General features: G+C 31.5%; 6 protein-coding genes across 6 annotated transcripts; 4 read left to right on the top strand and 2 right to left on the bottom strand.

The window, feature by feature from the left end:
- Positions 1 to 19: 19 nt before the first annotated feature.
- NMD4 (Nmd4p) lies at positions 20 to 1,764 on the bottom strand. Its single transcript, XM_020192760.1, has 2 exons — positions 1,745 to 1,764; positions 20 to 1,656 (listed from the first exon to the last, which is right to left on the bottom strand). Exons 1-2 carry the CDS (start codon positions 1,757 to 1,759, stop codon positions 418 to 420), a joined length of 1,254 nt encoding a protein of 417 aa, XP_020048486.1. The 5' UTR covers positions 1,760 to 1,764; the 3' UTR covers positions 20 to 417.
- Positions 1,765 to 2,702: 938 nt separating this feature from the next.
- Positions 2,703 to 3,944, bottom strand: ASCRUDRAFT_26562 (Septin-domain-containing protein; the record flags this gene model as incomplete). Its single annotated transcript, XM_020189959.1, has 2 exons — positions 2,703 to 2,976; positions 3,247 to 3,944. Coding segments are annotated over 2 exons (972 nt in total), but the record flags the coding sequence as incomplete, so codon positions are not given.
- Positions 3,945 to 6,909: 2,965 nt separating this feature from the next.
- Positions 6,910 to 7,526, top strand: ASCRUDRAFT_74619 (uncharacterized protein). Its single transcript, XM_020192759.1, has one exon. The coding sequence runs from the start codon at positions 7,029 to 7,031 to the stop codon at positions 7,254 to 7,256; it is 228 nt and encodes a 75-aa protein (XP_020048484.1). The 5' UTR covers positions 6,910 to 7,028; the 3' UTR covers positions 7,257 to 7,526.
- A 3,009-nt stretch (positions 7,527 to 10,535) lies between these two features.
- ASCRUDRAFT_74618 (uncharacterized protein) lies at positions 10,536 to 14,049 on the top strand. Its single transcript, XM_020192758.1, has one exon. It carries the CDS (start codon positions 10,662 to 10,664, stop codon positions 13,887 to 13,889), a length of 3,228 nt encoding a protein of 1,075 aa, XP_020048483.1. The 5' UTR covers positions 10,536 to 10,661; the 3' UTR covers positions 13,890 to 14,049.
- Positions 14,050 to 14,222: 173 nt separating this feature from the next.
- ASCRUDRAFT_69004 (uncharacterized protein) lies at positions 14,223 to 18,662 on the top strand (the record flags this gene model as incomplete). The annotated part of the gene is made up of 1 exon (XM_020191615.1): positions 14,223 to 18,662. The coding sequence occupies one exon, from the start codon at positions 14,223 to 14,225 to the stop codon at positions 18,660 to 18,662; it is 4,440 nt and encodes a 1,479-aa protein (XP_020048482.1).
- A 279-nt stretch (positions 18,663 to 18,941) lies between these two features.
- On the top strand, positions 18,942 to 20,231 carry PRP4 (U4/U6-U5 snRNP complex subunit PRP4; the record flags this gene model as incomplete). Its single annotated transcript, XM_020190360.1, has 1 exon — positions 18,942 to 20,231. One exon carries the CDS (start codon positions 18,942 to 18,944, stop codon positions 20,229 to 20,231), a length of 1,290 nt encoding a protein of 429 aa, XP_020048481.1.
- Between the last annotated feature and the right edge of the window lie 1,045 nt (positions 20,232 to 21,276).

The following is a 21,276-nucleotide window of genomic DNA, read 5'->3' as shown; positions in this document are numbered from 1 at the left end:
CTAAACTTTATATTAGCACCAGACTTGATCAAATAAATTTATCCTTTTATATATTATTGCATTTGATTATTTTGATTTTTAAAATATTTTTTTAAAATATTGTTGAAAAATGAAAACCGAGAAAGACTAATTTTAAAAAATTTGTTGAAAAAAAAAACATTAGTTTCAATAACCAGTGACAAACCTTTGAAAGAAATTTAATAAACGATATTAAATTGAAATTGAAATTGAAAACAAAAAAATTAAACAATAAAAATAGGCGCCAACTTAGGAAGAAGAAAAAGTGCCTAAAGTTTGCCTAAATTTAAATATTAGTCGTTAAACTCAAATTCCAATGGTTCATTTTTTATCATATATTTAATATGGATTATTGTTTCATTGTTTCATTGTTTCATTGATGGGATAAAGCCAAATTGATTATGGGGTCCATAATTCGCCGGATCCTCTAGGGGCATAAGTCATTTTATTAAATTTTTCACGATGAACTGTATTTGAAGCGGAATCATCAGCGGTGGAATAATTGTTGCTGGAGAGGAATTTCTTTGATTTAAAAATGGGAGAGGTGGCGGAAGATCTTCTTGATTTTTGATTTTTATGCAGTTTATTGAGAAGTCTTTTTTTGAAATCGTCAGAGATTGGAAATTGCATATTTTTGGTATCTTTGGTGCTATTATCAATGGAATTGGTATTGATGTTTTTAATTTGATCATTTAAAGAGGTGTTGTTGGTAGAAATTGGATTTGGATTTGAATTTGAATTTGAATTTGAATTTGAATTTGAATTTCCATTTAGACTTTGATTTAGATTTTCATTTAAATTTTCATTCAAGTTGTTATTTCCAATTGAAAAGGAATTTTTAAGATAATTGATAAAGTAATTGTTTAAATAGTTTTTTGAGGTTAATTTACCATTTTTAATTAACAATTCCGCATCATGGAGATTAATAGTTGATAAACCGAAACTTTTTAGCCAAATATTTGTGATCGAATCTTCAGTCAAGATGTACCATTTAGTAAAGTTTTGATTATTGTCATAAACTTTGTCAAAATATAGATCACTTAGATATGATTTTGATTTTAGGTTTTTAATGTTGTTTTCAATAAAGGATTTCAAGATACAAGGTCTAATCAAGTATCTTAATCTTAGAGGCATATCTGGTTTATTATTATGGTTATAGTTGTTGCTGTTATTGTAGGTGTTGAAAGAGGATTCGTATTGAATTGTAGTTGGTTGGAAAGTGGTCTTATTGTTTGGGAATTCAGAGAGAACTGGAGAATGGATTTTAAATTTCAAACAGCTATTCCATTTGGGGCCAGCTTCTTCAGGGGTAGCAATGTTGAATGAAACTGAGGAAGAAGGGTTGATGCTGAAGTTGTTTAAATTATCAAAATCATCATCGAGATGATGGATATTGTAGTTTTTATCAGACAAGGTGATCATTTTATCGATGAACTTGATGCTTTCTCTCGCATTCGTTGCGATCATAGAAATGCCCTTTTTCAAATAGTCCAACTCATGTAGAGTGTAGGAGGGCAAAAAGAAAACAATTTTGGTGGAAGAGCTTTCAGTCCATCGCTTGATATTACCAATTCCCTTGACGAGAGCTGAGGGATCAACGATGATGTGTATGGCATTTCTGCCAGGGGAAAGGACATCCTTATGGTGGATCGAGAGGTTAGTAAATGGCAAGACAGAAACAAGAGAACGAGACGACAACAGAAGCTCGAGAACAGAAACAACATACTGAATGCTCAGACATATTGCGGATGGATAGTGTTACAGAGAAGAAAATTTGCAGAGGCGAGAAAGCAGAAAGAAGGGTGGGACGAAGGTAGAAGGGAGCTGGACGACTCAGGCGATGCGCTGGGTCTGGGCCGAAGCAGCGGGTGTTTACAGGCAGCAGAAGCAGCACAGGCAGCAGAAGCAGCACAGGCAGCAGAAGAGAGGAGAGAGGAGAGAGGAGAGAGGAGAGAGGAGAGAGGACAGAAGAGAGAAGGGTGTGTATTACTATGTACTCTATATACTAAGAGGCTTGCCAACAGACAGAGGTTAGTAATGCTTTCAGACTTGGTCCAGACGAGCTTGCTTCCAAGCTGGACACAGCATCTGCTTCCAACTCAGATAATAGTCAAGGTTGTATTCATCGAGCTCTTCGAACAGCCCTAGCATTAGAGATGCCAGAAAAAACATGTATACTAAATGTTCATCATCTAGAAAGCAGATGCTGTGCTGAGAGGAAGTAGATAGAACTTACAATTCAGGTTCTGCCGGTTGAGCTGTTAGCGCTGCTTCTGAAGAACAACGTACCGGTCGTGGAGTGGATAAAGAAGAAAGAAAGAGAAGCAAGCAGAGGTGGAAGCCTTTATATACTGCCCTGGAAAAGCTTAAATGAAAATTTTTCACTCCAGCTGTTGATTGGACAATTGCCCAACATCGCCAGATGCTCTCAGACTGCTCTGTGTCGACATTGTGTGTATTGAAGCTGGGCTATAGGTGTCTATATATGTTGTAGGTGGACCTGCTCCAGCACTGTCCAACAACAACTGTCTTACCAGCAGCACAAAAGCCCACCAGAGGCATAGCCAACACCTCTTCGCCTATCCTTTGGTATTAGCTACCTCATAGCTGCTGTCGTGATGGGTTTTGAGCATCTCAACTTCTCTGAGTTTTTTGATTTGATTCTCCAACTCTCTACCTGCTATATGCACTTGCTGGATGTCTTCGTTGCACATTTTTTGCTTCTTAATCAATGCTGTCTTCCATTCTCGGAAATTATGCTCCCAAACCCCAATAACTTCGTTGAACTTTTTCGAAAGATGCTGTTTCTTATCAACAAAAATTGGATTCATTTCCATAAAGAATCTGTCAATACTCGCATAATCCACTGTTGACGACTTGCAAAATGCCTCCAATCCATCTGTTTTGATGTTAACACTATCATCAACTGGAAAACCGACAACTTTTCTCGCTTTTGAGCTTGCAATTCCCTTTGAATTCTTATCTTCATTCTCATTGTCATCATTGTGTCCTTCTTCTTTTCCTTCCTTCTCTTCACCATCCTTATCATTGCTTTTTGAACTCGAAGCAGAATTGATAGTCTTCTCTACTTTGCCAGTCTTTTCCTTATAATGATTCTTTTTTCTAGATCCATCATAATTAATCTCGCTGCCACTATCATTATACCCTTTATACACATTTCTATCCTCATCATTCTCACTTAAATCAGAAGATTGTACCAATTTCAACTTGTATAACTGCGAACGATACTGCTCATAATAACTTTCAGTTCCTAAAATTAAATCTAGCATATGATCTTTAATTAGCAAGCTGCTGATGCGATAAAAATCACTATTATTGTCATCGTCTATAGAAACGTAACCCCATTTATACTGTCGCCCTCTTTTGTTTGAGTCATGATTGAATTGCGACCCAATTACAGCATATGGTAATTCATTTTTAATTTCTCTTAAAAGCTCTTTATCTTGAATAAATTGACAAAGCGGAATATTAAACTCTTTAATAGTTTTTCTGATTTCATACTTGAAGTTATCCAATTCCAATTTGGTGAATCCATCTGCTTTTGAAATAATTGGAATCAAATTCACTCGTTTTGAAATTTCTTTCATTGATTTAATATCTAAATCGCACAATCCCTTATTTGTTGGTGATATGAAATACAAACAACAATGAACTCGATGGTCAACCATTTTTTCTCGAATTGGTTGAGATTCTTGGAATAAATATAATCGATTTTGTGTGTCAATATAATCACAAACCGGAATCCAACAGTATTTATTATTAATGTAATCTGCAAAGCCGGGTGTATCAATAAGATTGAAATTAATTTTATAATCATTTTCAATCAATTCAGTTTTATGTAAAACAATTTTTGTTGTTTGATCTAGACTATTTGGAGATCGGTCTGAATTTGCAATTGTTGAACCGGAATTAAACTGAGTTGGAATATTTCTAGATAAATTGTGCTCTAATAAATTCATATTATCATTATCATCATTTTTATTGTTATTGTTATTGTTATTGTTATAATTATAATTATAGTTATAATTATTATCATTATCATTATTGTTTGTGGTTAATAGCTTTTTGGAATTGAGTGAATTATTAAAGATATCAGATGCTAATAATGTGTTTATAAAAGAAGTTTTGCCAAGATTTGATTGGCCAACAACCATTAGATTAAAATAGGAAGTAGTTTTAAAAATATAAGTTTGTCTTTGATTGGGTAGATTTGATAGACCAATGAACTGGATATCGACATTAGCGTTATTGCCATTAGCGTTATTACAATTTTGTTTATCTGATGATGAAGAATTTAATTTGGATAATACATTATTAACATAAGTTTTATTATCAATATTAATGATATTACTATTAGCATTACCAGTATCATCAATATCGTTAATATCGTTAATATTGTTAATATTGTTAATATTGTTAATATTGTTAATATTGTTAATATTGTTAATATTGTTAATATCATTAATATCATTAATACTAATATCGATATGATGATTGTTATGATTATTATTAATAATATTATTTAAATTTTGTTGAGTGTATTCATCCATTGAATCCTCAATGCTTGAAGTGAAAATTTCATCATCGTTTTGATTATCGTAATGGTAGTCATTTAAGTAATGATTTTGATAAGAGTTTTGGTTAAGAATTTTTGTATTGATGTTTAAATTATTTAAAGTAAATGAATTATTTTGCAATTTATCGGGATTATTGATGGTAAAGTAGTTATCAGTCAACTCATCAGATGAGGAAGTTTCAATTGATTGGATACTTTTAACTGAGTTATCAGGATTAAGGTCAGAAAGCATCATTTTTGAGAGAAAGAAAAAGAGAAATTAGTTATGGATATGATAAGCCAGAGAATAAAATTATTAGCCATAGAGAGTATAAGTATATAGGGTATAAGAAAACAAAAGATTAAAGATGAGTAGAGATTCAAAAGGTGAGATTTTTTTTGGTTTTGTGTAAATGTATTTCAAGAAGGGTGGATTTATGTATGTGGTAAAGCCGAGAAGTTGGTGTAATTGGAGCAATTGGAGCAATGGATATTTTTGTAATGGCAAATTATAATTTTATATGTTTTGTATTATCATGTTGTTTGTTAGTGATTTGTATTTGGTATTAGATGTATATTAATTTGGTGAGATGGTGAGATGGAGAGATGGAGAGATGGTGAGTTGAGGATTTGACATTTTTTATTTTGACGTTATTGACGTTATCGACGTTTTTGACGTTTTTGACGTGTGAGACAAAAGTGCGAAAATTAAAAAAAGTAGCCGTAATTCACGTGGTGTGTGAGTGATTCAAGGAAGTGATGTTGGATGTTGTTCCTATTTAAACTGGCATAAATAAAGACAAATAAATAATAAATAAATAATAAATAAATAATAAATAAATAATAAAAGGTGATAATTAAAACAAAGCCATTTCGATTATTTAAATGAAGATCACCAAATAAAATATATGAAATAAATGAATAAGAGCTGAGTAGTAAATGATTTGAATTTTTAATGAAAAAAAAAAAAAAAAAAAAAAANAAAAAAAAAAAAAAAAAAAAATAAAATAAAATAAAATAAAATAAGAAAAAAAGAAAAGAAAAGAAAAGAAAAGAAAAGAAAAGAAAAGAAAAAAAAGGGAATTTTTGGAAAAAAGTTGGAGAAAGAGAATCAGAGTAAATAAATGGGATAATAGTATATACATAAATTTCCAAGATAGTTTTTTATTATTATTACTAATATTTTTTAAATGCCCTTGCAATTGAGTGATTTTTCTATTTTTTCTCTTTATTCATCTTTCTCATTTTTTGTAAAACAAGTTAATGTGAATGAAGTGAATTAGAAGTTAGTGATGAAATGTATTTGCATAAGACATAAAGATGAATATGGAGATAATAATAGTGAGTAGTTGATAAAACAATTACCAAAAAGATTAGCGGAGTAGATTGACTGTAAGTCACATAAAAAAAAATATAAAACAGATTTGCTATTGTAGATCAAAGAATTTAGTAAGTTAAGAGAAAGATAAAGATAAAGATTACAGTGAAAAACAAAATGGAAATAGGTAAGGGAGTAAGAATTAGTGGTACATAGGTAATAATAAATATTAAGTGGTTAGTATTTAATAAATAATAAATAATAAATAATAAATAATAAATTAGATATTATTGAATAAAAAAAGAATTGAAGATAGAGGTAAAGTGAATTAGAGTATTAGAGTATTAGGGTATTAGGATATAATAGAATATAGTGGGAAAAGAATGGAATAGAATAGAATAGAAGAGCAGATATCAAAATAGTGAGATGATTTTTTAGGAAGAAAATAAGATGATAATTTGAGAGCAAGAAAGTAAGAAAGCAAATAAGGTAAGCTTTGAAAAGTGAGAGGTATAAAAGAATTGTAAGAAAGGATTTGAATAATCGAAAATTCCGAAATAAAGTGAAATTATTAGGTATAAATTTTGATAGAAAAAAAAGAGATTTTTATGATTTATGATTTACGATTTTTGTTTTTTATTTTTGATTTATGGTTTATGATTTGTGATCTATAATTTTGATTTTTGATTTTTGATTTTTGATTTATAGTAACAGTAAATTCATTAAAAGTAAAAGTAAAAAGGAAAGGAAAAAGGAAAAAGGAAAAAAGAAAAAAGTGTAAATAGGTTAACAAGTACATGAAAAGGAAAAAAAAGCAAAAAAACAACACACAAAAACAAAAGTAAGTTAAAATTTCAAGAAAAAGAGTTTTTATTTATATATAGTAAATGTATAGTGGAAATAAAAGTATTGGTAACTGAAATTCGAAGTTTGAAAAATGAATTGTAGAAAGAAAAAGCCAAAGGATATACCAATAAGAGAATAATGGGAGAGAAGTTGGAAGTCGAAGAAAATAAGAGGAATAGTCATTTTTGTGGGCGAAGGTCATTTTTGGGAGCGATTGAGTAAAGAGAAAATGGGTGTTTTAGTATGGGATGGAATTCCAGGTGGTGAGAGATGAAGAGAGGTGGTGTGGAAAAGGGCTACCATGTCGGTGGGACAGAGAGCAAAGCCCGGTGTGAGAGGAGCAGGCAGCCAATGGAAGAAGAGGGATTGAGCCAGCCCTGCGCTTTTCGCGGTCCAGCAGAGGCTGGCAACGGAAAACGCAAGGAAGCGGGCACAGATGACACCGAAATGGGGACACAAATGGGGCTGGAAACGAGCGCCAGAATGGGGCAGAGATGAGTCCAGCAGAGCTCTGGGATAGGCCAATGGGAAGGCAACGGGAAGGAGGTGAGGGTTGTTGGGATTGAGTAATGGGTAATGAGCAATTGCAAAAGAGAAACGAGTAATGAGAGGTGGGAATTGGAGAAAGTAGTTTGGAGACAGCAGATTGTAGATTGAGGAGCTAGTTTAGGAGGGATGAATCTTAGGTTTGTGTTTTTGGCAAATTTGAAATAAAACGAAATTTTCAGTAATAGTGTTATTTCAAAATAGTGTTTTATTTCAAAATTTAGAATACTTTATTGCTATTATAATAATAATAATTATTAATATTATTTGCTTTGAAATATAAATTTCATATTGAATTGATAAATTTCCAAACTTTCGAGAATTTCAGTCAATAGTTTTAGATTATTAGTTTTATGCAATGATAATAAATGGAAATGCCAATAAATTTGATCAATTTCAATTAAAATTTATTAAAATTTATTAAACGCAATACAACTTGATAAAATTCAATTCAATTGATTTTAATTGAATTGAATTGAATTAAATTGAATTAAATTTTAATCGATCTTAATAAAATTCGTTAAAACTAGTAAAAAATATTTAAAAATATTTAAAAATATTTAAAATTAGTTAAAATTATTTAAATTTTAGTTAAATGTATTTCATTTTATAAAAATCTAATAAATACCAAGTCTGGGAATGAGTGTAATTCGTTAGCAAGACGAAGAACAATCACAATCAAGTAGTCGGGTAAACAAGTACAAACAATAAACAGTAGAGGAAAAGGAAAATTGGAGTATAAAAAGTGATCATTAATTCAGATATTCATATGGTTATAAAGATTGAGTGAAAAATAAGAAATGGGAATGATTTTGTTAGAAAAACAAGTTGAAAGAAAACAAGATTCGCTAGTATGGTATATACTATAGAGTATAAACTAGTGCGGTACAGTGTATAGTACGGTGTTTTATATGAGAGTGATAAAAAATAAGATTTAATCATTTGTAGTTGAAAGTTGCAATGATAGTGGAATAAACAGCAATAACTATAGGTATACTTTTGAGATTAGTAAACTGATAGTGATGTTAGAGGTATTAATTGATAATAACCTCAAAATGAAAAAAGCATTGTAGATAGCATGATTTTTAGGAGACAGCAGCAGATAACTCGAAAATAGTGTGATGGAAACCGAAATTGCACAAAAATTTACGGCCAGCGTAAGAGATAAAGGCGATACCCAAAACATAGCAATCGACCACCATTGCTGCAGAGCCGAATGGGTGGAAGATAGTTGCCCTGAGCACGCAACGTCCTCCAGCCAATCACAGCCCGCAGCTTGCCCGTATCTGCTATTGCTCCAGATAAGCTGCAGCCGTTTCCCAGCCGTCAAGCTGCATGGCCCGCTGCAGCGGGGCAGCACGTGCAGCACGTGCAGCATGCGCGGGGACTGCGCTGAACCGGCTGCTTGTTTGCCCGCCAAAGCAGCATATACGACCTGCCGGGTCTGCACTGGCGCACAACCGGCATGTGCCCAACGGAGGAGCTGCGGCCACACCTGACTTCCGACCGGGTTGGAGCAAACAGCGGCTGCGGTGACGCTGACAAGCAACCGTCGAGGAGGTCGAGTCAGCGGCAGTCCCGTGAAAGTGAAGCAAGACGGTGCGCTTGGTCTGCAGCAGCAGGCATGTTTACACGGCTCCTTGCCTGTTTGTTGAGGCAACTCTATTTCCAGATTTGTTCGTCCAGCAAAGTTGCTCGTTTCTTTGATACCCACCTCTTCGTGCTCTTAGAGCTGGGTGTGTCAGTGTTCTGGTGTTAGTGCTTTTAATCCTCTAAATCCTCTTAATGCTCTCTGTTGTATCTCTTTGATACTCCCAGTGTTGTTTTGCTCTTTTTCTCTCCTTTTCCTCCTCAATTACGTTTTACACTTTTGCTTGATTCTCCTTCCAGCTGCATTTCTCCCTGCTTTTCTCTTTTCACCTGTTTCCTCTCCTACTCGACCTATTTCAATTCTCTTTCAAGAAAAAAAACCTTCTTTCTTTTTCTTTGCTTGGTTTTCAGCTTGACTTTTGAATGTTATTTCTACTGGCATTGGTTTTTGTGCTTGAAGCTATATTTTGATTTTGATTTTGATTTTTCAATTTTAGATTTCCAATTTTACCACTACTTTAAATTTTATTTTAAATTTTATCCTAAATTTTATTCTTATTTATATTCTCACTTTTTTTTAGTTTCAATTTTTGCTTTCAATCTGATTTTCGTTTTTATTCTCAATTCAAATTTTATTTTCATTTGTATTTGATTATTGCACAACATCTCTAATCTTATTTTTGTTCTATTCCCTTTCATAAAAAAAAATAAACTAAAATAATATTAAGATAATAATAAAATAAAATTAAAATATTAATAAAATTAAAAAAAACCCATATAAAACACTAGATAACCCTTTCTCTTTTCTTTTATTTCTACTTTCTTCATATCTCTGTATTTTTCTTGCTCCATTTCATTTTAATTATTTTAATTATTTTAACTATTCTAATTATTCTACCTTATTCACCCCACTACTTTTTTTTACTCATTTATTTCGTTACTTAATCTTTCTATTGCCATTATATTTATCTCTTCTCTTCTCTTCTCTTTTCTCTTCCCTTCTATTTTCCACTCAATTCATCAATTACTACTTTATCTCTTATACATACTGCCCTCCCACTATATCATCATCTTCTCCTTCTTCATCTTCACCATCATCTCTTAACACTTGCTATCTGTTTAAATTCCCTTTATCCTTTTTATCTTGATTTAATTTGGTTTAATTTAATTTAATTTAATTTGATCTAATTTGATCTAATTTTCTCATCTCTTAATTCTTAATTCTTATTTAATTACTAAAATAAAATGTCTGAGTTGGATTTGGATTTAGACTTGGATTTAAACTTGGAATTAAATAACCATTCAAATTCCCTAGACACTCATCTTCAAAATCTTCAATTTTCTTTTACAAATACTTCCACTTCTCCCTCTAATACTACCATTAATACAATTAATACAATTACCGAAACTAATACTAATAATACTAAAAATACTAATAACAATACTAATATCAATACTAATAACAATAACAATAACAATATATCTTCTAATATCTCTCCTAATCACTCTCTAAATAACACCCAAAATATAAGTCCCATCAAGAATCAGCCCGAAAGCCTCTTCAACTTTAATTCCTTTAACATAGATTTTCCCTTTAATAATAATAATAATAATAATAATAATAATAATAATAATAATAATAACAATAATAATAACAATAATAATAACAATAATAATAACAATAATAATAACAATAATAATAACAATAATAATAATCACTTTAAAAATAATATCTCAAATAATATCAACACCAACACCTTCAATAACATGAATAATCATCACAATTCCATTCCCAATTCCATTTCCAACGTCCCAAACACAATTCACAACCCCATTCCCATTCCCAATCCCACATTCACTCCCAACGAAGAACTCTCTCTCTTCCCTTTTTCTCTGAATGATATAAGCGAACTAGACGAAGCCTTACTACTCTATGGCCTCCCAACCCCTCCTGACTACTCGAATGCTTCATACTATAGAAACAACTCAATATCAAGCATCAACCCCATTCAAAATCACTTACAAAACCAATTACAAAACCACAATCAAAACCAAAACCAAAACCAAAATCAAAACTTCAATCTAAACTTCAATTTAAACTCCTTTCAAAACCAAACTCCAACTCCAACTTCCACTTCTAACACATCTTCCATTTTCACTTCAAACCCTCTCTCGACTTCAAACTTAACCTTCAATCTAAACCAAGATGACCTCCTACAGTCAACCTCTACTTCAACCTCTCCAACTTCTCTAAACTCTTCAAACCTCATAAAAACAATAAACCCCTTTTTCATCGATAACTTCAACTACAACGCCTCAACCCCATCCACTTACAAATTCAATAACCTTAATAACTTCAATAACCTCAACAATTTCAACAACTTCAATCTAAACAACTTCAACCTTAACAACTTCAACAACTCTACTCCATTATCTTCAGATAACAACAACACTACTACTAATAACAACAGCATTTCTCTTTTGGAATCTCCTCTTGACACTCTTAATTCCACCAATAATTTTGTCTTTCCAAACCTTAACACCAATAATAATAATAATAACAACGCCAAAACAACTTCAAATCTTAACAACATAAGGAAAAGACAAAATACAAATCTTATCGATGATTCCGATAACCTGTCTTCAACCCAATTGAATTCAAATTCAAATTCAAACTCAAACTCAAACTCATCTCCAAATCAAAATCAAAATCAAAATCAAAATTCAAACTCAAATTCAAATCTAAATACAGTTCACAAACGTTGCAAATCAGAATCTTCTCAAAGCTTATTGGATTTTACACAAAATAGTGAAATTCAATTGAATTCTTTGGGCTCTTTAAACTCTTTAAACTCTTCCAATTCGCTAAATTCAATGTCTTCTGTAAATTCTTTCAACTACGGTTATCTTTCTCATTCAAATCCAAATCCAAATCCAAATCCTAATACAAACTCAAATACTAATACCAATACTAATAGTAATGCTAATAGTAACGCTAATGCTAATACATCTTCTACTCCAGCGTCTAATTCAAACAATCAACTACAACAGCCTTTTTATCTACAACAAAACCAGCAATTGCATCAGCAAAAGATCTCTCTAAACTCCTTTGACATCCCTCAAATCTCCAATTACTCCTTTCCAAACGATTTAAACGAACCCCCCCAATTAATTCACCAAGTTCAACCAAATCAATTCAATTTTTCCAATGATAAATCCTTCATAAATACTGATATTGGAATTAACAATCTTAATCTTAATAGTATTGGCAGTATTAACTCAATCAATGGCTTTAATGCTCTAAATCCAATGAATCACTTGAACAATATGAATAGTATAAACAATATCAACAACATTAACAACATCAACGTTAACGGTATAAATAATATGGTCAATTTCATCTCAAAAGTAATTAAATACTATCCAAGAACATCCATCCCATCAAATAGAGTCTTAAAAATACTATCAATTGCAAAGGATAGACAGTTACCAATTAATGAAGTTAAAAAAATATTGATACTTTTCAATTGTGAAAAGTTGAATCAAATGGACAGATCAAAATTATCAGACGATATTATCCACACTAATAAAAAAGAGGATGACTTATTATTTGATAATTACAATGGGAACGTAAACCAAGAAAAAAATATTCTATTAAAATTGAAATTAATTTGTGGATTAATGGAATTAGATTATTTGAATTCAACTAGTAGTGGTAATACTAATGATCATGATAATGATGATGATAATAATAATAATAATAATAATAATAATAATAATGATAATAATAATGATAATAATTTAGATGGATTTAAAGATGAAGAAAAGATTATTAAAGGTTATATAATGTCTAGAATTCCTTTCAAAGAAACTAATAATGGATTGAAATTGAAAGTTGAAACATCATGTGGTAAATTAAATATCGAGGAAATAATTAATGATAATGACAATGATAGTATATTTAAATTTTATGAAAAGGAAAAGTTCAACATGCTACTTTTTAAACATTTGATCAATTTTGAAATAATTGAAAATTATTTGCAGGATGATGAGACTTATAATAAATATGTCAAGGATAAAAATTTAAACAAGTATCCCACATTTGGTAATATCAATTTTACTAATCATAAGATAGTGATCACTCAAAATTTTGACACTAAAAGTAATAGTGGCAATGGTCAATTTGGAACAACTGAGTCCACTGTTAATGGTCTTGGTCTGAATTCTAATAGTAAAAGGAAATATGTTAAAAAGGGTAAAGCTGAAGATAATCTCAATGTTAATGGCAAAACCAATAGTAATGGCGGCTACAATGAAAATGCGAATGATAATAGCTATGGTAATAGCAATGATAATAATAGTGGACATGGAAATGGCAAGAATCCCTCAAGATGTATTGGATTTTTAAGCTCATTGCCAAATTCAACAAGAAGAAGAAAACCTAAACACAATCATGAAAATGATCAAAGCTACATTAAAAGACCATTAAACTCATACATGCTTTACCGTACTACCATGGTCAAAGTAGCAACAATATTCAAGATAATCAACTTGTTGACACCTATTATTGATAAATATTGCGAGGAATTTTCGAGATTTGACGGCGAGAAGAAAGAATTAGTTGAGGAAATTGATATTTTGCGAATGATTGAAAGGGATTTAGTGCATCTCTTGCCCGAAAAACACTACTTTGCTGGCCAGTTGAGCAGTGAAGAATCAACAGAGTTTTTCAACAGCCGCAGCAGAATATTGAGCACTTCAAATAGCAAGGTCGAGGATAAAAGAAGATTTGAATATCTCAACCACTTCAGAATATTCTCTGGATTTTACCAGCCCAAGTTGAACCATGCCATAATAGCCCATTTCATAGCCATCTCGTGGATTACTGAAGATGAGGAGTTGAAGAAAGAGTTCAGTAACTTCAGCAAGATCGAGAAAGACGTGCATGGCAAGTGCTATCCAGGTTATAGATTCAACCCCCAGAAAAAAAGATAAATGCCCAGCACCTTTGGCCCACTTTTGCACCAGAATATCTGCTTTTTATATTTCTGCTCTGTGCTACTTCCGGTCACCTGGCGTAATCCGGTAGACATCAGCACGTGGACAGCCTGCTCTAAATAAGGTTTGACTTATTTTTAGCACTGGCTCTTATTGTCTGTAGACGCTAATCATAATATAGTATAATATAATATAATATAATATAATATAATCATATACAACAAACATACACTTCTCTACACTTCTCTACACTTCCTTCGTACGCTCCTTTCTGCTTTCATCTCTGTTGTTTCCACTTCTGTTTCTTTTGCTGCCTGAGGTTCTGTACTCATGAAATCCTTTATTAAAGCCCACACAAGAAAATCTTCCGCCGAAAGTAACTATGACTTGAGCAATAATCCACAGAGCTCCACTAGCGCTGGAACTATCCACCCTCTTCATAACAGCACTAGCGCCAACACTGCCAGCGATGCTGCTGTGTTTGCTGCCTCTTCTTCAAATGGCTCTCACAACACTGCCAACAACAACAGAAATTCAATCACCATCAGCAAACATCGTGTTCACCCCAACCTCAAGATTTTTCCTCCTGCTCCAATAAACTATGAGTATGAAAACTCTCCTAACGATGGTTCTAATTCCGGCGGTTCCTTTGAGTTAATTGCTACCAACAATCCCAATCTAATGAAGTTTAGGTCTTCTCCTTCTTCGTTGGAAAATCCATCCATTTTGAATAATTCGTTATTTCAAAATTCAAACCAACATATCTCGGTTCCTTCTCCTAAAATACAAATACCAACATCAATACCCGAAGTTTCTGAGATATCTTTGCAAAAGCCTCCATTAATTAAATCTCAAACGATGCCTAATCCTTTGGCTTTGAATTCTACCCCAAGTTCTGGCCCTAATTCCAAATCAAATGATGCCATCACCAACAATCCCAATCCCAATCCCAATCCCAATCCCAATCCCAATTCCAATTCAGATTCTCAACACACCACTCCAGCACCTTTGAATTCAATTCAATCTTCTCAAACGATACCTCCTTATAAAGGTCACCATCACTCTTCCTCAAATTATTCAAATTACTCAAATTTCTCTGAGATTTCAAACTCAACTTTGGTTCCAATCAATAAAAATATCAAAAGCATTAAAAACAATAAAAGTATTAAAAATATTAAAAATAAAAATCCAAAAAATAAAATAAAAAAATTAAAAAATTTAACAAAAATTTCTTCAAACAGTTATAATGATCTTGAAAATTATGATATTGATAATACCGATAATTACAATTACAATCATGATATAGATATTGATGACATAGCGATTAAAGGAACAATGAAACATGAATGGGGTGATAACAATTTCATTTATTATAAAAATACTAATACTAATACGAACTCTAATCTCGCAAACTCAAAAAATACAGCCAACACTACCATAAATAGCATACATAACATAAATATCATAAATAATATAAGTATCATAAATAACATAAATATTTTAAATAACATAAATTCTCCCTCAAAAACAGCTCATTCTTCTCCTCTATCTGTTTCAAATTCTCCCATAGATACTATCACCTCTCAAACGTCATCATTAACAATCAAGTCTCCCAAAACTCCCAAAACTCCCAAATCAACTCACTCCTCCTCAGAAAATAACCCAATATACTCTCCCATTAATCAAAATCAATTTCTGTTCCCATTTTCTTCTTCCTCTTCCTCTTTAAGCACAAAAAATTCAGATTCATCAGCATCAACTCTGCATACTTACCCAACTATTCCTGATTCACTTAATGAAAAAAACCCTTACCTCGATGAAATACCTAAAAGAAGAACTCCTTACAAATCAATTCAACAATGGGAATCAAAATTAAAGGTCAAGCTAAAACCAAGTGTCATTAAAAAAACTCCAACTCAACAACTTTTTGAAAAAGCTGAAAAACGTAAAAGTGGTGCTTTTTTTATTGCCAATGATTTAATTATCAATGAGGAAAATGCAAGAAAAAAAAGCATGAGAAGTTTATTGGGCTTAAAACACAAATCTTCAACTTCTATTAATCAAACTAGCCCGTTAAAGTCATCTAACGATAGAAATAATGCCATTAGTACTATTAAGACTCCATATCTGCGCCCAAATTTATTACAAGTTTGTGATTCAAATCGACAAAAAACACAAAAAGCTGTAATCAATTCGGCTTCATCTCCAAATTTAAATGAAATGTATAACAACTCAACTGGTACTTTCACTTCAGATCCAAAAATAACCAATCAAGAACTCCTATCTAATAGACTGTCCTTACCAATCTCTTTTGAAAAATCTTCTATAACAATGCCTCCTAAACTCAAATTAGATACTTCTATTTCTTTATCTAGTAATATTGATAGCAACGAAAACACCAATAGTGATAGTACTGAATTGAATAAAACCGGTTTTGAAAATGAAACCTTAAATAAATCTATGCTTCCAACTCCAACACCTATATCTGCTCTTAATGTTAAAGATTTATTTAACTTTTCTCCCTCTGAAGAGATAATAGACAAAAAAGACGGCTATACTATAAATTCAAGCAAAGACAATTTAGAACAGCTGGTTGAGATTACTCCTTATCAAAATGATTTTTCTCCAACTGAAGAAAATTTTATTGATAATAAAGGACCTATTTCCCCCATATTTGACAAATCATTTGCACAATTAAAAAGAAATTCAACTATATTTGATAAATCAAAAAGATTTCTGCAAATCTCCCCTGAAAAATTGACAGATGAAGATAAAATAATGCTTAAGATGGGATTTATTCCTGTTAAATGCTCACCAAATAATAGTGCGCAAGCTAGTCCAAAACTGTTACAATCTCCATTTCAGAAAAAATTGATGGATTCTCCTAAATATTACGAGAAAAATGATCAACTAGATATTAAAGATAAAAGATTATCATTTATGCCATTAAAGGACAAAGGAAGATCTTCAACAATTATTCTTAGTGATAAGGCAATCAAAAATGCACCAGAAAAACGCCTGGAATCATTTGGAGAAGAATCAGACGACACCATATCCATAGCTTCTGCTTCAACAAATTCGTCCTCTTTTTCTTTTGAACAAAATATCAAAACTGGAAGGAACTTATCAGTCAAATATTATAAGAAACCTTCTGAAATTGCCAGCGAAAAGGAAAAAATACTAGAAAAGCAGCAAATCATCTCTCCTGAAAATCAAGGTTTGTACGTAAATGATTTCATTAGCGATGAATATGGGGAAGAAGATTTTGCTGATGATATGAATTATTATGATGAAGAAAATTCAAATAATATGATGGATGATACGGAGCATTTGTTTAACAGAGACCTTTTTGGTGATGATAATGATGAACAAAGATTTTTCAGAATTGAAGACTCTCAAGACTATGATGAACTCAGCACTGATGGTCGAGATTATGATGAAAATGAAATAAATAGCGATAACCATATAGAAAAAAATAATGAAAAAAAAAAGGTTTCATTTTATGATGATTCTATTAATAATTGCATAGTTGAAATAACAGATGGGTTTCCTAACGGCTTAATAGCAACTGTAGAAGCTGAAGAAAGTAATCAATTGTTGAATGCCAAGTCCTTTCCAAAAGTCATAAATGATAAAACTGATGGAGATGAATCCGACTCTTTTGATAAACAACGAGATTTTTATTTAAGAGAAACAAAAAAATTATTGGTGACTTCCAGAGAAGGTGAATTCCCTGAATTTTTGCATCAGGATCGGCTTCCTGACGAGGAGGATTTCTTATTCAATTCTAAACATATTAACGATAGTGCTAATGATACTTATAACTATGGTGGTAATGATGAAGATAATAACAGCAGCCCTAAAGCGAGAACTAGGTCTCAATATTTAAGAGAAGTGCAAGAGTCATTGATGGGGAAAAAGAATGACATGCCTAACAATGTCTTAAAAAGTATTCCTGAAGAAACTTTGCCTCAGTTGGTTATCAATTCACCAAACGAGAATGAACATTTTGTCGATGAGGATAATGCTTCTAATCACTCGAACCAACCTAAGAGATATTCATGGGACAAAAATGATGAAGAATCATTAATTTCATCACCTAAAAGTAAGACCCAATTTGATGAGACAGTCGATTATTATTTTAATAATGTTGATCAAGAGGAAACTGACAATATTCAACAAGAGAATATGCATAGTGATGATGAAGAGATTTTATATAATTACAAAGATGACTATAATGATGATGATGAGCTTGATCAAATGCTAAGCCGAGGGGCTTCACTTTATGATGATTCTGTATATCATTCTGCAAGAGACGATGATGATGATGTGTTGGATGAGGTTAATCTCTTGCCACAAGATTTTGAGTTTTTAGGGGAAGGCAATTACCAGATTATTGACACAAAGAGAAAGGTTGCTTTGAACCCAGAGGAAGTAAAACTTGGTTCAAAAGGAGGAATCTTAAGAACCAATAGTTACTCAAAAAAACCTAAACCAGGTTTGATGGATTTATCTGTCTCATCGAATTTTAATATCTTCAAATCTCCAAATGGCGGCAAAACAGTGACACTATTTTCAAGAGAGGGATCATTGCATAGAGATAGCTCAATTAAGAGTAACCACAGCTTAAAATCTCTTGAAACAATTAGTTCAAATGAGAATTTTTTACCAATTCCAATGTTTAGCAACAATTCATTGTTATCCCCAATTGCCGAGGTTTCTTCTGATGGATCGCCAAAGATTTCTTCTGTGCCTAAGTTTGGGGGTTGATCTATAGTTCTTTTGATTTATCCTTCATCGACTTTTGTTAGCTATTCACCTGCTATACTATATATAAATAAATAAACAAAAATTATTTCACACTTTCTTTTTATCGTTTGCATTGTGTAATTTTTGGGTTTGAAAGCGGATTTCCGTTTTATTTTTTTGACTAAGCGGAAAAAAACCAAATCAAATCTTTGAAGATGGAAAGAAAGCAGTGGAATCATTGAGAGAATCTAAAGCTGCTTGGAAACTAATATAATGACTGCTGATGATGAAGACCAGATTATGTATGAGTCGGATGACGAAAACGAAATAAACAGTGACCCTAAATTTAATAACGACGATATTGAGAATGAAGACGAAGACGAAGATGAAGAATTTTTTACTCCAGGGTCTGAAGAAATTACAAAAGCCCGGTTATACTTGGTTAACTATTCTTTGCTTAAAGCAAAAAGAAGAATCGCATTTCAAAATCAATTGCTTCAAATACCATTAAAAGACCAATTGAAGTACAGAAGAGGTGTTAATGATAGGTTGTCAAGGTTTGAATTGATAGGATCCAATATTTTGTCTAACCGAGCAATATCATCAGTGAAATTTTCACCACTAGGTGATAAAATTGCAATGGGCTCTTGGGCTGGTGAATTAAAAGTTTTGGATTCAAACTTGATATCGTCTATAAATTACGATTGTATTGGTTCTCCTGATGACAAACTATCAGGAATTGATTGGCATCCCTTTTCTGGAATTTCACAAAATGACCGAGAAATTTCTCTAGCCACTGGGAACTCATCAGACAATTTAATCCATTTATGGTCATTAGAATCAACAAAGCCTATATCTACATTAAAGGGACATGACAGCCGAGTCATAAAAACGATATTTCATCCATCTGGAAAGTTTTTAGCTTCTTCTTCGTTTGATCAAACTTGGAGAATATGGGATTTGAATAAGAATAAAGAAGTATATTTACAAGAGGGACACTCAAAAGAAGTTTATTCAATTTCGTTTCAATGTGATGGAGCATTAATGTTCTCAGGTGGACTTGACGCAATTGGGAGAGTATGGGACCTACGAATAGGCAAATCTATAATGGTTTTGAACGATCATATTAAAGGTATTTTTGCCTCTGATTGGTCAGATAATGGGTATCAAATTGCAACTGGAGGAGCTGATTGCTCAATAAAAATTTGGGATTTGCGTTATAATTTAAAACTTGATAATCAAAAAAATGAAAATAACAATACTAAACCATTATTTACCATTCCAGCACACAATAAACTAGTTTCTGATATAAAATTTTTTAAAGAAAATGCAAATAAAATAAACAGTATTCTGAACGAATTTAAACCTGAGATGAATTCCTCTTCAAGCACATTTTTGATAAGCTCGTCTTATGATGGCTCACTTAAAATTTGGTCAGCAGATAGTTGGATTAAAGTAAAAACGTTGAAAGGACACATTGATAATAAAATAATGAGTTGTGATATTAATACAAGTGGTGATAAAATCATTTCTAGCGGGTGGGATCGATCGGTTAGATTATGGTCCAATGTAAGTGAAGATTTAATATAGATTCATGAAATTTATTTGGGAAAGTATTTGGGTATGAAATTAAAAACCTATAAAGCTATAAATTTTTTGATTATCCTTAGTGGGTTGGTTTTCTATCAATTCTAAAATTGCAAATTTAGGAAATCTTCAGCCATTGTTTTAAAAGTTTGATTGAAACCTAATGCTGGTTCATCCTTTATAATATTATCATTTTCTTGTCATTGTAATTTGATATTAGTTATTATATGACCTGTTTATTATATTATTGAACTTTTAATAAGTGAAATTTAAATTGATAAATTATAAAGCATTTTGTAAAACAAAAACCAAGAATATGATAACAAGTTAAGATTCTTTATTTTTAAGTTATGTGTAAAGAAAAAAAAAAAGAATCAAAATAATAGATCTGAATTTAGTATATTATTTACTAATTTGTATTGTGAGAATAAAAAAATAAGCATTTAAAATGATTAGTGATTTGAACAAGGTTCTTTGATATCTTTCAAAAATGTTTGCAAATTTTTGTAATCAGTTGGGTGGGTTGTTTGTATTTTAAACAAGCAATTTACCGATAAGTGGAATTGTAGTATTTATGATTTGAAAATAGTAAATATTTTTTTGTTACGTAGATGATTTTTTATTCTGTTTGATTTTGTTAAAATTAAATGCTAGTGTAATTTTCATTATCAGGCAAATGGCAAACCATCAAGATTAAATTAGGATTTGCATTAAACTTTTAGTTTTTATTAGCAAATAAGAGTTTCGGAATTATCTTTTTAAATAAAGTGAATAACAATACAACTAAGCTTAATCTATGCACTTGAAACACATACATGGTATTTTTGTAGTGATTTAAAAATTCCGTTTTAGGAAAGTAGATTCTTTTCAATAAATATATGGATTTGGAATATATTATATTTTGAATTTCAAAGTGTTTGAAATCGTAGTGAAATCATTGAAATGATTGGAAGACCTTTAATTATCTTTTATTAATTTACAAACATTGGAAATATAGTTGATTGTTAGTAGAATAGGTATTACATAATGCATTAATCATACTACTTTG

This window comes from Ascoidea rubescens (assembly GCF_001661345.1).
Source record: "Ascoidea rubescens DSM 1968 unplaced genomic scaffold ASCRUscaffold_3, whole genome shotgun sequence".
NCBI lineage: Eukaryota > Fungi > Ascomycota > Saccharomycetes > Ascoideales > Ascoideaceae > Ascoidea > Ascoidea rubescens.
The sequence above is the reverse complement of the archived record's forward strand: the minus strand, read 5'-3'. Positions and strand labels throughout refer to the sequence as shown.

What these genes read in the sequence shown, in the direction of transcription:
- ASCRUDRAFT_74618 (XM_020192758.1), top strand. Translation starts at nt 10,662, where the DNA reads ATGAATAATCATCACAATTCCATTCCCAATTCCATTTCCAACGTCCCA.
- ASCRUDRAFT_74619 (XM_020192759.1), top strand. Translation starts at nt 7,029, where the DNA reads ATGAAGAGAGGTGGTGTGGAAAAGGGCTACCATGTCGGTGGGACAGAG.